Source organism: Bubalus kerabau, chromosome 1 (genome assembly GCF_029407905.1).
Source record: "Bubalus kerabau isolate K-KA32 ecotype Philippines breed swamp buffalo chromosome 1, PCC_UOA_SB_1v2, whole genome shotgun sequence".
Classification (NCBI taxonomy): Eukaryota; Metazoa; Chordata; class Mammalia; order Artiodactyla; family Bovidae; genus Bubalus; species Bubalus kerabau.
This window is the reverse complement of record NC_073624.1, coordinates 166,676,163-166,693,669: the sequence shown is the minus strand read 5'-3', so window position 1 is coordinate 166,693,669 and position 17,507 is coordinate 166,676,163. Positions and strand designations below refer to the sequence as shown.

Genomic DNA, 17,507 nt, shown 5'->3' with positions numbered 1-17,507 from the left:
AAGTAAGGCGGGTTGGCTGCCAGAGCTTGTACCTGGCAAGGTTTCCTTTCTGCTCTCTTCCTGGCCAGCCACCTCCTCCTGAGGGGTCTGTCTCCTTTAACCCAAGCACAGCACTCCATCTTCCTCTGTCCTCTCTAGCACAGTGGAGCACAGAGGATCCAGCTGGGAGGTTCCATTGTTTTGCTGATCTCTTGCTGAGTGACAAATCAGCTTAAAATCAGTGGCTTAAGGTGCTGATGCTTTATTACATCTCATGGGTTCAGTGGGTCAGGAAGTTGAGAACAGCTTGCCTGGTGGCTCTGGCTCTGGATTTTTCATGTGGTTGCCCTGGGACAGGGGCTGTGGCTGGAAGGACCCACATTTTCCCCCATGACTGACATCAGGAAAGCTCCTCGACTTAGAAATAGCTGTGGTCATCATAGGCATTCGGACTGACTCTGTGGCCTCCCCCACTGGCCAGCCAGGGGGTGGTGGTCCAGCAGGGATGCAGCTTCATCCCGGGGTCCCACAGAGGGTGCTGAGCCTCCTGTCTGAGCAGTCCATGGGCACAAGCAGGGACAGGAAGCTCTCATTCCTCTGTCCTTCTGACAGTTCCCCCACGGACCCTGCAGAGGTCCAGCCTTTGTTTTTCCACCCGGCTGTGACTGTGGCCTTCCCATCCTGCCCGGGCTTGGCTGCCCGCAGGCCCTGCTGGCCTGTTAAGGTGTCCCGACCTCTTTTTTGGACTGCAAGGCGCCTTGGACTTTGCTTCGTGGTTGGAGGTCTACCTCCTGATGCTCATATCCAGACTCCTGGCTGTTACTTCCTGTATGCATTTGGGAGCTTTGTCACTTCCCTCAGCCCTGTCCCTCTTGGTGCAGGGGCTTCGGACAGGCTCTGACAGGCCTCTGTTCTCAGGGAGAGGGTCGTCCTGACTGTGCCCGTGGGCCCGTGCCAGGGCTCCAAGCAGACAAGCCTTCCCTTCCCTCCTTCACTCCCAGAGGCCATGACGATTCCTGCCAGGCTTGCTTCTAGGATTCTGGTCTTGGACTTGGCACAAGGAGGGAGGAGCAACTTTTTTCCAATTAAGCTGCATTTGCTTTGTCAACTGAATCCAATTCCCCTTTAGTCCCTCAGTCTAGGAATTATCCTCTATTAAACTTGGCCTGAACTGCAGCTGCAGCAAAATCAGGAGCCGTCCCCCAGGTACCAGGAGGCCCTGTGTTCCTGGAGGTTTTCCTCTTGCAGCGTTTTCAGGCCTGCTTGGTGAGAGGAAACCCACAAACAATGACATCCTCAGCGTTCGGGAATGGGAGATGTGGGTGCGGTGAGCAAGACCCCTCACCCAGCCTGGAGCTGGCTACTGCCAAGCCCTGAGTCTGTAAGGCCACCCACAGACCTCTACTAAGCAGTGAGGGGCTGTGGTCCCAGGAACCAGGCTGATGAGCACGTAGTGGGTGCTGGGCAACGGGTAGGTGCTTTCTGCATACTAAAGCACCAATCTTCATTACCGTCATAGGAGCCTGGAATTAGAATGGTCTCCACTTTACAGATAAAGATACTGAGGGTCAGAGTGGACTGCTCAGTCACCAAATGTGAAACAAGGGAAAAATGAAGTAGCACCTCCATGGCCACAACATAAAAGAGAGATGATTAACCATGATCTCTTGTTTTACAGCATACCTAAGAAACCTCAGATGAGGAAGCAGCCTGCTAATGACTTTCTTCCAGTCCACCTGCGCAGATGCTCTGAGGGACCAGAATAACCCATCAGTGAACTTTGGATGTCACAGGCTAAAAATCTACCACATGTAACACACAGAACCCTCCTGAATGTGTACTGTGTCCCATGAAGAGATAGGAAAAACAGTCATGCCTGCACAGAGGACTCTTGAAACTTCCCTTTACCCCTCCAAGAGGCATTGCTTAGCTCCGACTCCCTCCTATTCCCTACTCTCACGATAAATGCCCTACTCAAAAAGCTGATGGGAGAGACAGAGCTGAGCTTTGCCTCCTGTCTCCTTGCTTGGCCTCCCTGTAATAAAGGCTTTCGTCTCTACAAAAGACTGTTGTTTTGGTGTTTGGTCTTTCTGTTACGAGCCCACTTGCTCGACTACAAGTGGGCCAGTGGGCGTGTGAACCCTGATTCCAGGCCTGACCCTTAGCTCCGGACAGATGGGGGCCTCTTGTCAGCAGTGCCTGGGAGGTACCTCTGTGGGGTGGGCACAGGTGGTGGTTTGCCCCTCTGCTTGTGTGCCTGGCAAGTCTGCAGGGCCCCCTTTCCTGGGGAGGGGGTGGGAGCGGGCACCTTCCATCTTCCCTCAGACTGCTTGACTGAGGAAGGCCAGATATATACAGCTCACAGGACATCTTGACTCACTGTCAAGGGGGACATTGAGCCACTCCCACATTCCTGACCCACAATATCACAAGAAAATAAAGGTTTGTTGTTTTAAACTATGAATTTTCTAAAAAGTTTTTGTTTTGTGTTATTTCATTATACAGTAATAGATAACTCACACAGTGTTTGTACCAAGTTCTAGTCTCGCAAGCAGTGTGTGAGGATTCTCATGGCACTGTATCCTTGGTAACACTTGGGATTGTCAGAATGTTTAATTTTGTCCATCTGTTGGATAATGCTACCCATTTCACTGTGGCTCTGTTATTAGACTCATATAGTTAGGATCGTTATGTCTTCTTGATTAATTGGCCTTTTTACCGTTATGAAGTGTCTCTGTTTACTCCTTATTCTAATTTGACTGATAATAACTAATTCAGTTTCATTTAAATTTTTTTCTTCTATGGCTTGATCTTATTGCTGTGAATATTTAGCCAGTAAGAGTCATCTGTGTTTCTGTGTGTGGTTTAAGTTTATTCATACTTCTTTCTATATGATATTCAGTTATAGGAATATTTCATATTTTATATGAAATTGAACTATAATTGATTGAACTATAATTTAGTTCAATTGATTTATTGAACTCTATTATAACTCTATTGATTTATAATTTATTTTATTTTACCCTAATTTTTGTCTCTATGAAAACCTTGTTTTGTACTAAGAGAAGACAGAGGTGTCCAATGTCTTTGGAGGGACACATATTTTCTGATTTGCTGGATTCCCTGCTCAAGCAGCAAAGAGAAGGGAGTTGTACTGAGAGTTACTTTAGACCAAGGCCACCAATATGAGCTCATCTTTACTTACAAAAACCCTTTCTCTTAGCATCTTCTGCCAATAGCCTGGGGGTTCAGATTAGATTCAAGTATGCTGTAGACATTTTTGGAGAGGATCGAATATGGCTTCTCTTTCCCTCCTGGCTTCTGGCGGCTTCTGCCTTGTCCCTCTGCCCATCTGCCATGCCAAGGATAAGACCTAAAGGTCTCCCCAGGGGTGGATTCCCCGTCAGCAAAGATAATGTGGTCAGGGTTCCTTTAGCAAATGTGCTTAGCTGAGATCAGCTAGTATTAAATTTTTGAAGCCCCAAGAACATGCTCAAAAGGAAGTTGTTGGAACTTTTGGGAATATGAAAAATCTCTTCGTGGCTGGTTTGACTTCCTATCAACCTTCAGAGTTACCTTGTTTCAAAAACTCGTAGAGAAATTCACCAAGAGGTGAGGATGTCAAACAATGTTTCCTCTAGAATTTTCTAAAGCTCTTCCATGCTTGATAATTTTCAAATTCTACTTACAGAGTTAAAATGGATGTGTGGACACCTTAGGTGGTGATGCTGTTTACCTTTTAGAGCCACTTAATTTTCTTGTAATAAATTAGTTTCTCTGTCTATGGAACTACAGTTAGTTTCATTGGATTGAGGGGAAATGAGAAGAAAGAAAACCAGTGGAAACTATCCTTCTTGTCTTGAAGGAGAGCACCTTTGATTTTTTTTTAGGTGACTTACAGGTTAAACCCACATGTGTACTAACCTGGCCTTAACCACTTGGCAGCCAGACATGATGAAATACTTCAGAAGACTGTGGTCTGATGCCGAGTCCTCCCTGTATCAATAAATAGAATTCAGAAACACTCACCACTTTCACTTAATGCGGTTTGTCTAATGTCCTCATCACTTTAGCGCCACGAGACCAGAGAATAACTTGGTTCTGACTTGGGTTTTGGATGTTGTCGTCAGTCCTGGACAAGCCTTTTGGCCCCCTTTTGTTGGCAGGCCTGGAATTTCTCATCAAAGAACATTAGCTAAATGTGAATGCCGACTTATGTGTTACATTGTGGAGCATCTGTTCCTGGGCCTTGGGGTCCTGAGACCCCATTTGTGGTGCCACAGTCTCCTTCCTTGGCTGCCCATATCACAGGAGAGGGGCAGAAGAATGCCTGCTCTGGCGTGGCAGTGGCTTAACTCTTCTAGTTGGTATTAACAATCTGGAAAGTGAGGAAAGAAGATCAAAATGGCATTGATTGCATCTCCCAAAATATTTTTTATAGAATTTTGAAGAAGAATTCCATGGAGTTTCAGTGATGTTTACCTGTGGCCTACCTTGGACCTGGCACCATGCTAGCTGCTGGGGATGCAGTGAGAATGTGGACAGGCAAGATCCCTCCCTCCAAACCTGATGGTTGGGTGGGCAAGAAAGACAGACAGGCAATTATAATATGGGCTGTGGTGGGGAAGTACAACATGCTCATGCTTGGAAAATGAGGTGCACAGTGAGGAGCTGGGGCATCAGGGGTGTCCTTCTAGAGAAGAAGGGGTCTAGGGGAGGACCCCAGGGCAGGAATGGACAAGCGCAGGTGGGTGGGGAGGGGCTGAGGGGCCAGAGGGTGCAGGGAGAGGGTGAGCGTGGAGAGGGAAGGGAGGCTGGGAGAGAGGGCTCCAGTTGTCTCTTGTTGTGTAATAAGCTACTCTGAAACTTGGCGGCTCCAAACGACAGCACTCACTACTTTAGCGTCTCTCCCAGTTTTATGCCTCGGGAATCTGGGAATGGCTTGGTAAGGTGGTTCTGGCTTGGACAGCCAGAGGCTGGAGCTGAAACAGGAGGGCGGGGCTCTCTCTCTCTTCCTGTTATCATCTCAGGGTTTTTCTAAGCCATCTTGATGTGGGCCAGGGTGGGCTTTTCAATAGCAGAGTGACCCAGTACGTAGACTGCTCTGTGGGAGCTGGGGACTCACAGAGCGCTCGTTCCAGGGGACCTGTGGAAGTGGCATGGTGCCCTCTGGCTTGGCCTTGAACTCACACACCAACTCCACTCTGCTGGGCACAGGTCGGTGGGCAGGGCCAAAGAGTGTGCAGAGGGGCTGGGAATGGCCCATATGACCAACTCACAGAAGCTCAAGGTGGTGGGAGTCCAAGGGAGCTGTAGGAACAGGCAGGAGATGAAGCTGGAAAGACTGGGGTCCCGCAGCATGGGGTAGCCTTGCACACCCTGCTCTGGAGCCCGACTGTTTATTGGGGTGAGCAGGGAGCCCTGGGGTATTAGGTGGGACCTTGGGCTACCTGAGGGGAGTGGTGGTTTGGAAGGGAGTCGTGTTGGGAGTGGTGGCAGTGAGGGGACTCTGAGAGGGGGTGAGGGGTGGTGGGGTGCAGATGGCTGATGCGTTGATAGATATCTGGAGGTAGAAGCGACAGATTTGGGGTCTGACTGAATTGGGGGCAGGAGACTGAGAGCAGTGGGGACAGCGACCAGAACTGTGGCTTAGCCACCAAGGGAAGCGTGGGCTGCTGAGCGTGGGAGCCAGGAAGATGAGGACCTGTTTGGGAGGCAGGACCCGGGAGCTTCCTCTTCCTTCATCTTCTTCTGTGGAGTCATGTGTAGTGGATCTGCCAACTCCAACCCAGCGCTGGGGCCTCAGGGTTAGTGGGATGTTTGTGCTGGTCAGTAGCTTTTTTTTGGTTTTGTTTTCCAAAATTTAAATACCATAAGATTTACCATTTTAACCACTTTTAAGTGTACATTAAGTACACTCACCACCATTCAACTCTAGCCATTTTTTGACCTTTTCCAACCGGAACTCTGTACCCATTAAACATCAGCTCCCCACCCATCCCACCCCCTCCCCAGTCCCTGGCAATCGGCATTCTACTTTCTGTCTCTAGGAGTCTGACTACTCGGGTGCCTCATAAACGTGGGAGCATGAAGTGCTGGTCCTCCTGGCTCATTGTACTCAGCTTAACGTCCTCAACGTTTACCCATGTAGTAGCACGTGTCGGGATTCCCTCCTTTAAAGGCGGAATAATACTCAGTTGTATGTCTATAGCACATTTTGTTTGTGTATCTGTTGACTAGCATTTGGATTGGTTCCACTTTTTGGATAATGTGAATAATGCTGCTATGAATCCGGGTATACAAATATCTTTTGGAGATCTGTATACTTTCGATTCTTTCATACAGGGGAATGAAATTTTCAGACGACATAGTAATTCTGTTTAACTTTTTGAGGACCTGCCTTAACTGCTTTCACAGCAGCTGCACAATTTTACATTGCCACCAGTAATACATAAAGTCTTGAATTTTTCCCACATCCTCATCAACACTTGTTTTCTGTTTTTTTAATGTTATAGTCACTCTCCTAATGGGTCTGAAGTGACACCACATTATGGCTTTGATTTGACTGTGCCCAGTGATTAGTGATATTGAACATTGGTCAAAAGGTTTCCAACAGAAAGGATCCATCCTCTGGGAAGTTGGCAAAGTTGGCAATGGAAGTGTAGTTAACATGTGTGGATCAGGACAGATGCGGAGGCCTTTTGAAATCAGACTTCCCTGTGCAGTGGGTCACCTGGCTGGATGGAGGGCTCTCGGATATATTCCTAACACAGATACATGATGGGGTATCAGTGCAAGGAAGACCAGAGACGGGGCTTCACTGACGCCAGTGATGTGGAATGACCATGTAAGACAACTGTGTCCACCGAGAGCGTGTTTGTTATCTGGGCCGAAAGGCTTTCCATGTGCATAGAGCTCAGATTTTGCCCTGACCTCCCCTCATTTATATGCAATTATTTCACTCATTTGAAAGCATTCATGTGAGTGAAAGCATTCTCTGATGTGGCCAACCTCTGCGTAGACTTTGATTCATGACACTGGCATGCTGCAGCCCCACGTGTAATCCGGGGTCTCAAAAGCTGGCATTAGGTCCCTTTTGGCTTCCGCATCCATCCCAGTCTCGGGAGAGGGGCCATCAGCTTCTACTGAGCATCTCTAGCGACACTGAGCTGAGTTCTCCCCAGGCTACTCGTGCCAAATGCGGAGTCAGCTGTCGCCATTAGAGACGCCTTTCTCAGTCAGTGTGAGTCAGCACCCCCTCAGCTCCCACCCAGACATGTAGCTTTCTCTTCCTTCACCCACAGTTATATTGAAAGACAAGAAGCTTTCAACTTGTTTCCCCTAAATCTTCTCCTTTCCAGCCCAAACAGGGGCTGCTAGCACTCCTCAAAGTCTGACGTGCAAACGAATCACTAGGGAATCTTTTGGAGATGCAGATGGAGACTGGATTTCTAACAAGTGCCCTGCTCTTGTGGAGGTTCCTGGTCCGTGGACCACACTTAGAGACACATGACTGAGGGTTTGAGTGCCTACCCCAAAGTGAGAGAGCTGGGCGTGTGAGTGGGCTCCTCACTCCGTGGCTATTGACTGTGGGAAATTGCTCCACATCTCCGTGCTCTGCTTCCCTTTCGCCAGTGAAGCTAATGATGGTCCCTCTCGTAGGTTGGTGGTGAGGTCTGAGGCCAAGCTCAAGGCTCCTCTGTCAGGGGCTGGCACAGCCTGTGTGACGGACATTGTGAGCTCTTGTCATTCTCCACTGAAGAGCCCCGGGACCTTTGCTCATTCCCTCAACGTGCTCCGCATTCTTGTTCCTCCCTGGGAGACGCCTGGAAGGGCCGCCGTCACAGTAAAGGGGCAGCACACTGGACGGAAGACGCAGGCCTGGCCGTTACCTACAGCTTCTGTAAACAACATGTTCCCCATTCTCACCACTATTCTATTAAACAGATTGGGAGAAATAGTGCTTTTTCTGGGCAACTCAGGCGAGTGAAGCATAAGTTCAGAAGCTGATGAATGTATCAGTTCAGTTCAGTTGCTCAGTCGTGTCCTACTCTTTGTGACCCCACGGACTGCACCACACCAGGCTTCCCTGTCCATCACCAACTCCTGGCGTTTACTCAAACTCATGTCCATCAAGTCGGAGATGCCATCCAACTATATCAGCAAAGGTCTATTCTACCAGGCTACACTCGGCTCTGTGCTCACGCCGATTAGAAATGCTAGTGAACAACTAGTTAAAGTGAAGTGAAGTCGCTCAGTCGTGTCCAACTCTTTGTGACCCCATGGACTGTAGCCTATCAGGCTCCTCCGTCCATGGGATTTTCCAGGCAAGAGTGCTGGAGTGGATTGCCATTTCCTTCTCCACGGGATCTTCCTGATCCAGGAATCAAACCCGGGTCTCCCACATTGTAGGCAGATGCTTTACCGTCTGAGCCACCAGGGAAGCTCTGAACAACTAGCTAAGCCAGTACACTTTGATATGGCAAGACACATGGATTAGTATTTAATACTTGTCTATCTTTGTTTGATAGATCAAAGATGGGGAAATTCTTGTTTCCTCATAAGCTGATGCACCGCTTTGTACTTCCTGGCTCAGATCAGGTGTCATTCCCACAGAAGTCCCCTTTTCCCTCCAGGCTGAGCCAGATGCCCTTCAGACCACCATGCTAAATCCCTTACCATGTGGGCTTGTCTTTCTTCTCTGTCAGATTTGAATTCCCTGGCACAGAGATCGGATCTCATTGTCATGGTATCTTTGGTGCCCAGTGAAACACCTGGCACAGAGCAGAATCTCTGGAAATGTAATGAGAGGGAGGAAAGAAAAGAATAAAAAAGGATAAGAGTGAGGGATGAGGGGAGGAAGGAAGGAGGCAGGAGTAACTGCCCCCAACCCCACGCAGAAACAGAAAGGAATCTACCTGCAAATGAGCTGGTCCTTACTGTCTCTGGAGGCATTATCTGCTTCTAAGCAACTTAGGTACTTTGCTGTGAGTGCTGGAGGCCTTCCATCCAGCTGACTTGCTGGGGGGCCAGATGCCCAAGGAAGGAATCCTTACTCTAGATTTGTGAGTGGATGCTGCATTCGGGCAGACACCCTTTCCTCTTCTACATCCACAGGGGCAGAGAGGACTGGGAGCTGCTCTTGGTCTCTGGGAGCTGCTCTTGATCTCTAAGCATCTATCTTTATGGTTTCAGCTCTATCAATGGCCCTGCTCACATTGCTCCTCAGACAGAAAGTGACTGGAGTCCAAACGTGTGTCTGCATTCAGTTGCTTCAGTGGTGTCCAACCCTTTTGACCCTACGGACTGTCGTCTGCCAGCCTCCTCTGTGCATGGGGATCTCCAGGCAAGAATACTGGAGTGGCCTTCTGGTATTCCAGTATTCTAGAAGTGCCCTCCGCTAGAGGACCTTCTCAACGCAGGGATCAAACCAGCATCTCGCACATCTCCCGCATTGCAGGAGGATTCTTTACCACTGAGCCACTGGGGAAGCCCGGTGCCCAAATTTGAATGCTCCTTATATAAAGTACATTTTTCTTTGTGGGGACACGGTTACTGTAACTATGGTTATTTTTTAAGTGGGGGACTCTTGTTAGGTAATTCTTTTCCTGAGTCCTAAGAATTTTGAAATGAGATACTATCTTTCCTGTTTGAGTAAGATGGAAAACAGGTGAGAGCATGCTTGTGATTTGTTGGCAGAGCCAAGACACAACTTTGTTCTCTTCACTGGCATCCCAGTGAGTGACTCGTGGGAACTGGATTTCTCAGACAACGGCCTGCCTGAGTTCCGGGCTAACCAACCAGCTGACTCACAGGTGTAGACAAGGCTCCTGGCATTGGGCTGCGGCCGGGGGGCTTGTGGAGCATTTTTACAATGAAATTCAGGTGCGATTGCACTTTTGTGGAAAACAAGCAGGTATATAAAACTCTGAGTCCAAATCACAACCCAGAATATGTTTAAAGACCCAGTATCTGTGTGAGTCTGGGACACGGTGAGCTGGGGGCCTCCCCATCTTCCCAGCCTAGAAATGGCATGTTTGCTAAAAGGTCCAGGGCAATGCAGTCTGTGTGGTCCCCTGGGACGTGAGCAGTGCTGTCCCGACAGCTGCCCCTTCCAAACGAGAACGAAGGCACTCTAGCCCCCATCTTTCCCACAGCGCAAAAATTAAGAAGCTTCCTCGGAAGCCCCGGGTAGAGGCCCACGAGGCTGGCCTGCTTCTTTCCCAACACGTTGTCCACAGTGGGCATCGGCTTACAGACCCTCACTGCTCTCAGCGGTGCAGAGGCGGCTGCTGCACCCTGTCACCCTGAATTGATTCAGAGTCTTTCCTCCAAATCCCAGAGGGACTCTGGAGGACTGTGATCTCCTTTTGAGCGCAGGGCACAGGTACCCGTGATTACATCGGGACTGTCAGGGCCTGACTTGGGTCCCAGTCATCCTTGGTGGTGGGTAGGGTCTCCCTCATCTTTGCTGCCCAGTGCTAGGGGAGAGCCTGGCCCGAGAAGGCGGGGACACCGGGACTGTGGTGGGTGAGTGCTGAGGCCACTCTGCTCCGAGTGGAGACCCTGGGTAGCTGCCCAATCGTGTTGGCAAGCCTGGAGGGCACGACTGTTTACTCACCAGCACAGACCCGTCACTGCCACAGAGGAAAGATACGAGTCCAGGGACAACACCTCATCTGAAGACTTGTTTCACTTTTTACAAGATGATCAGAAAGTAGCTTTCAGAGGAAAGTTTCTTCAGTAAAGAAAACCCATTCTATTCAAATAAATATTTCTGCAAGATTGCCTTGGGTTGCTCCTCAGCCGTTTCCCCCCTAAGGTGAGCCGGAAGAGCTGCTGGGTCTGAGCGAGGGTGGGGTGGGCCCTGTATGACCTGACCTAGAAGGGGATGTGCTGGGCGGTGTGTTGCCAGCCAGGGCTCAGCGGGGTACAGCGTTTCTGGGGGCCTTAGCTGTGCTCAGGCTGTGAGCCGGCCCTTGAGGAGGAGTGGGTGGGATGCTGAAGGGAAGGCTTGTTAGGAATCAGGCTGGATACACATGGGTGCCAGGGTCAGGGGAGAAGGACAGGGAGGCAGGGAGGGAGGGAGAAAGGAAGAGGAGTGGGTCCGGGATCCAGGAGCTCTGAAGGGACTCTGCTTATGTGAGCAAAGCAGCACCCTCCCAGGGAGGCGAGCCCCTCAGGTTGGGTTTGCTCAGGATCCCGGCTTCCTCACAAGTTTTAGGGATCTCAAACGGCTGAGTATGAGTTGATGTGTGTATGTGTGTGTGTGATTGTTCGGGGGGAGAGGGAAGTAGCTTTTCTGGTTTTGTTGTGGGGCCGGGGGCTGGTTTGTCCACTACGATTCTCAAGAAATGCCTTCTGTGGCAAAGTCCTCTAGGTCGTTGGTGGGGATGATGCCCAGGCTTGGAGCATCTCCCCCCTCTTGCCCTGCACTCTGGGGGGGCCCCTCGGGGTGCTGGCCTGCAGAGGGCTGAGTGGGGTTGCTGGGAGCCTCAGAGGGCAGCTGCAGGCCCGCCTCGTGGACGCTCTGGGGCCTGAGGCCGGCTGCCTCGGCGGTGTGAGGGCGCTGCCTTAGGAAGGTGGGGGCAGAGAGCTGAGAGGAGCAGCGCAGGGGCATCAGAGCCGTCACGGGCAGGGGCCGGAAGCCGGGGTACAGCACGTAGGGGGCAGCAAGGGCGTCCGGCGGGGTTGGCTCAGGGGACGCCCCCTCAGAGGATGGGATGGAGACCTTGACGTATTTGCCTGTCTCTGGGTCATAGAAGGTCTTGATTTTCACCTGGAGCGGCAGATCGAAGACAAAGTACTCTCCAGACTGGGGGTCCTGGAGGACCTTCTGGGTGGCAGGGTAAGGGGGCTGGGGTGTAAGGGACTGGGGCCCCCCAGGCCTCCTCTGGACGGGCTCTGAAAGGGCTGACACCGAGTGGCGGTGCGTGGGAGGGGGCAGGGCGCGGACCACGGGGAGCCTGGGCCGGGGCCTCTCTCCGGGGGACAGCGGCCTACGCTCTGAGTCCTCAGGGTTCAGCTTTTCTTCCCTGCGTTCTCCATGCTTCTCCTGTGGCTGGTCGATCTTTCTCCTCTTGCTTGCCAGCTTCTTTGCCCGCCGCAGGGCCTTCTCTGTTTTGGGCGGGACTGCAGGTGGCTTGCCAGCCGCCCTCTCCAGCTGAGCAGGAGGCTCTGGCTTCTCAAGGAGGCTAGCCGAGCTGGTGGCCACGTCCAGCAGTGAGCCTCTTGGAGAAAGCGTCCTGAGGTCTTCGGCTGATGGCTCCAGCTGGGGGTCGGAGCCAGGCTCCCATGCAAGGGCATGCGTCAGGTCTTCCCTCCGGGCCACCCTGCCAGGGCTGGGGCTGGCCCAGGGGCTGCTGTGTGGAGGCTCCCCTGGCAGCAGGCCAGGCTCAGTAGGGGCCTGGGAAGCATCGTCCCAAATGCTGCTGGCAGCAGGGGAGCATGCACTATTCTCCTCCAGGGAGCTGGCATTGGCGGAAGCCGCCAGCTCACCAGTGACCCATCGTCTCCCTGGGTGCCCTGCTCTGGGGGTAGACAAAAAGTGACTATTGAAGCCTTGCACCTGCTCTTCCCAAAAAGTTCCCAGCTGCTGTTGGGGTAGCTGGTCTTCTGGGTCATCTTCTGGCAAAGTTATGGTAGGGATGCACCTTGGAGCGTCCAGCTTCACCGGGTCTGTTGAACCGCTCTTACCATTGTTCACCATAACTTTCTGTGTGGCCTTTTGGGGTGGCTTCAGCCCCTGGCCCTCTCCTGTGAGTGGAGAAGATGGAACATACCACTTTGGGGCTGCCTGGGAGGTCTCCGACCTGGTGGCGCTGGGCACCCACTCTTGGTCCTCCAGCCCCTCACAGGCCACCCCCTTCACGTGTGTGCCCCGGGCACTGGTGGGTGTCAGCGTGCTGGGCATTTCCTGGCTCTCAGGGGCACAGAGACCAGCATCCCCGCCCCAGCCTGGCCTTGGCAGTTCTTCTTCTTTGTGGCCACTGCCCAGTGGGGACTCCGAGGACACGGACCTCAGGAGGGGCAGCATGATGGGTTTGATCACGGGGGTGGCCCTCAGGGTGTTGTCTTTAATTGCGAAGAGTATGTGCTTGTTTGAAGTGGAACCTGGTGAAGGGGCGAGGCCTCTGGCATGTGACAGAGCTGTATCTGACTTACTTCCCCCAGTCCCAGTGCGTCTGAAATCAGCTTCCTCCCTCGGCGCCTTCCTGGGGCTACCTCCTGGCAAACTTTCTTCTTCTGGCAAGGATTCCCGCTTGCTGTGCTCCTCCACGCACGCATTCCCATTACTCATGGCACCATACTCTAGCTCATCTTCCTGCATCACTTTCTCCTGCTCATCCTTCCGACCGTCACCTGCACTCATGTCGTTCCTGCCGTCTTCCTGCTGGGTCTCCATGAACCACGTCTTCTGCTGATCCTCAAATGAGGCGAAGGACTGATCCGAAGAGCTGGTGCTGAATTTGGCCTTACTTTTGAGGCCTGGCATAAAATCAGACTGGCTGTCACTATAAAACACATCTTCCTCCTCGGGAGAAAGGGGCCCTGGGGAGAATTTCCGGTTGAAGTTTGGATTCTGAAGTCCTGCCTGTCTCTCAGGTTCTGTCTCTTGAGAGATGGATCTCAAGAATCCATTCTCTAGGCCCGAGGTCTTTGGGGTCTCTGCAGCCTTCCCTGCCTCAGGGTCTTCACTGCAAAGCTTCAGGGACAGATGTTTCCTGCGGAGGCGTTGCCTGGAGTCTGAACGCCAGCCGGGCCTGGCATCATGCATCTCCGATTCTCCATTGGTATCGTCCTTCTCATAGTTGTTCCTGTTGGCAGCCTCGCCGTTGACACAGAAGGGGGCTTTGGTGATAGTTGATGGTGAGGTGGGAGTTAGGTAGTTGTCTGCAGAGGCTGCATCAGGGTCAGCTTTGGGGTCCTTCTGGGTACTGGTGAGTGGCACAGAAGGGCCGTCATCTAGTGTCTCCTTAGAGAACTCATCTGGAGGGTTTTCCTCGAGCCCATTGGGAAGGAGTCCACCGTTGCTCAGGGATTCTTGGTTGTCTCTGGTTTTCTCATCCAGGCCTTTCATGAGAGGCGAGGGACTGTATGTGCTTTTCACACGCTTCCGCACATCTTTGAGGTTGAACATCAGGCTGGGGGCTTTAGATTTGTAGCTGTCCCGGGACTGACATTCACTGGGATCCTTCTCTTGGTATCCATTTAGCTGTCCTGGGGGTGAAGGGGTTATCTCCGCTGGCTGGCTGTCAGACGATTCCAGGACCTGTTTGGTGGGTATGACAGGGGTCAGAAGCTTACTGATGTTGAAAGGAGGATCATAATGCTCGTTGGGCTCCACAGGCATATCAAGGGCATCCTTTTCTGGAAACTGCGCCTGGGGATTGTGCTTTGTATACAAGGCTGGGCCTCTCCAGTTCGTCTGTTTCTTCTCTTCCAAAGCATCTTGCAGATTGTCTTTCCCTCCCTTGCCAGGCTTTGGTTTCCTCCAGGGGGCATGGGTCGGTTTCAACGGAGGAGGGTCAGCCTGTGAGCTGGAAGCTTTTTCTTCCATAGCATATATCTGGGCTCCCAAATCCCTCGACACCCAGGTTCCAGATGTGGAGAGAGTCCCTGCAGCCATCTTGTTCTCTTCCTGACTGCAGTTGGCCCGGACATGGCAGGGGGAGGTTTTTTGCTCAGAGGCCGGGGGCTCTCTTAACAAGGGCGTGTCCTCATAACGCTTGAGAGCCTTGCTTTCTGGGACAGCGTCAGCAGCATCCTTTCTCTCGGGTAGCCTCGGCTGGTGGGCATTCCATGACTCAAAAGCACTGTTCTCGCTATGGAGAAAGGTCCCTTTGCGAGCCCACTCCTGGCCCCTTCCAGGCTCACTGGTGGCCGCCTTGTGGGCAGGAGAGGGGAACTTTGGCTCAAATGAATTGGCTGCATGTTCAGGTGTTGGCAGGAAGCTGTTGGGGCCATGACTGGCCATTTCGGGATTCCTGGGGGCTTCCTGCTCCCCGTGCTTCCGGCCAGGCTGGTGGCTGGCCTGATGGGTGCTGGAGACTTCAGCAGGCACCCTCCTGACAGTCAAAAAGGCAGAATCGAAGCAGAAGTTGACGCCGCTTTCTGGAAGAGGGGCAAATTTGGGGGGATTTTTGAGAGCTGGGGGCTTGCTGGTAGGAGGCCCGCTGTCACAGCGCTGGCTCTCCGTCCTGTCGAAAGATTTGATCAGAGATGACACTTTGGAAATAGGCTTGTTGCTGCTCCTCAGGCCAGAAACTGGCACTTCCAGTCGCCTCTGGGCTGGTGTCAGTGGGGAGCTGCTTTTGGGGTACTTCTCCTCCCCTTGAACGTACTTGGGCAGCTGTTGGAATGTGGCCGCCCAGCCTGCATGCTCAGTGCCTTGGGATGGTAACTGACTCCAGATGCCGCTTTTCCTGTGTGTGTGGCTCACCGTCCCCTGGTGAAAATTCCCAAACACCTGGCGGGTGATGTCCGGGGACAGGGCCAGGTCGGAGTCATGGAAGGACGCGTCCTCTGAGATGCACAAGCTCCGGAACGCGCGGTCCGTGAGGCTGCTCACCTCCTTGTCTGCGTCGTCCAGCACGCTGCCGATGCTTGAGGAGTCGCTGAAGCCGTCCATGCACTTCTTGCCCCCCTGCATCGTCCGCCAGCCAGGAAGCCTGTCCCCGTCAGCCAGTGGGTGCCTCTGGGTGTGATTTCAGAAGGGTTGGATGCAGCTCTCTTCCCACAAAACTAGAGCTTCCTGATGATCAAATGCAATTGCAAAGTGGGAATTTCTTTTTCTCTGCAAAGGGAAGAAGTGCAGGGTATGAATATGATACCCAACTTAGTGGCATCATATAAGATGACATGCTGCTGTGGGTGGGCAAGGGTGCCTGTGATGGTTGATTTTACGTGTCAGCCTGGCTGGACCATGATGCCCAGGTTTTGGCCAAATGCCAGTAAAGCAGTCTCTACTGCTTTAAAGGCCCACAATGTGAGTGGGCCTTGTCCACAAGGCTGAGAAACCCTGAGCAGTAGGCAATCCTACTTCTAGGCTTTGGACTGGACTTGCAACATCAACTCCCCCTCAGGTGTCCAGCATGTTGGCCTGCCTGCAGATATTAGACTTGCCAGCCCCATCATGACATGAGCCAGTTCCTTACAATAAGCTCCTTCTCCCTCCATGTACATATACATATGTATATATATATGTGTGTGTGTGTGTATGTGTGCATTTATGTATGTGTATATGTGTGTATGTACTGGTTCTGTTCCCCTGGAGAGCCCTGGCTAATACAGTGCCTCAAGTCCAGATGTGTCATTTTTGCAGAGAACTTCCCTGGCATCCCATGTTTCCTCCTCGCCGTCTGTCACAGTGCCTGGTTTATTTCCTCTGTGGTCCTGAGCACAGTCTAAAATAAAACGTACTTCTTTCTTGACCAGCCTCTGCTTAGCCTATAAGAACCAGGTGCTCAGGAGCCCCTAGACTGTCTGCTTGCTGACTGCCCTGGTCCCAGAGCCACCCCAAGCAGGCACAGACCCTACAGCCTGCCTCACCTGGGATCCTTCGCTCTCCAACGTGCCCTTGGGTGTGGCCAGCGGGAGGTGCTGGTAGGAGACTGGACTGAGGGGGACCCAGCAGGCCAGGCATTTCCGTCCCTCTGCTTGCTTCCTGCTCTGACTGGGGGTGGGGTCCAGGCAGTATTGCAGTCTTCTCTAACTACGGCCCCTCCCCGGGCTCTGATTCTCCCTGCTGCCCTTACCCGGCTGTCACTTCCCGAATGACTCCACCTCCTGGGGTCTCCCCCTTTCTGCCCACACCTCTGTTATAGCCCCTTCATTACATTCTCCTTCCTTTTAAAATTGTGGTGACGTACACAGGACACAATTTACTCTTCACCATTTTAAGTGTACGTTTCAATAGTATTAAGTGCTTCTATACTGTTGCGCAGTCATTACCACCATCCATCTGCAGAACTTTTTCATCTTGCAAAACTGAACTCCGTACCCACTGAATAATAACCCCCATTCTCTTCTCCCCAAACCCCTAGAAACTACCATTCTTTTATCTGTATCCACGAATTTGACTACTCTAAGGTACCTAATTTGAGTGGACTCGGACAGTATTTATCCTTTTGTGAGCAATTTATCACTTAGCATCATAGCCTCAAGGGTCATCCATGCTGTGACATGTGTCAGAATTTCCTTCCTTTTTCAGATAACGTTGCATTGTATGTATATGTCACATTTTGTTTATCCATTCATCTGTCAGTTGACACCAAGGTCGCTTCCACTTTTTGGCTGTTGTGAATAATGCTGCTATGAACATGGGTGTCTGAATGTCTGTCCAAGATCCTGCTTTCAATTTTGGGGGGCACATACTCAGGGATGGAATCGATGGGTCACATGGTCATTCTAGTTTTAATTTTTTGAGGAATCATTATACTATTTTCCGCATGAGCTGTGTCATTTTATACACCTGCCAACACTGCACAGGAGTTCCAATTTCTGTTTTTGTTTTTCCTGATAGTTGT

General features: G+C 51.7%; 1 protein-coding gene across 11 annotated transcripts in view; it reads right to left on the bottom strand.

Annotated features, from left to right (window-relative positions):
- Positions 1-6,350: 6,350 nt before the first annotated feature.
- Positions 6,351-17,507, bottom strand: part of C1H10orf71 (chromosome 1 C10orf71 homolog) — a 55,461-nt gene continuing 44,304 nt past the window's right edge. For 10 of the 11 annotated variants that reach the window (XM_055538449.1, XM_055538458.1, XM_055538403.1 and 7 more), the window contains one exon: positions 6,351-15,775. In XM_055538449.1, coding sequence (XP_055394424.1) covers positions 11,327-15,631 — 4,305 coding nt within the window. In that variant the 5' untranslated portion in view covers positions 15,632-15,775 and the 3' untranslated portion in view covers positions 6,351-11,326. The remainder of the gene's footprint in view (positions 15,776-17,507) is intronic. The other variant, XR_008699623.1, reaches the window with a different exon arrangement.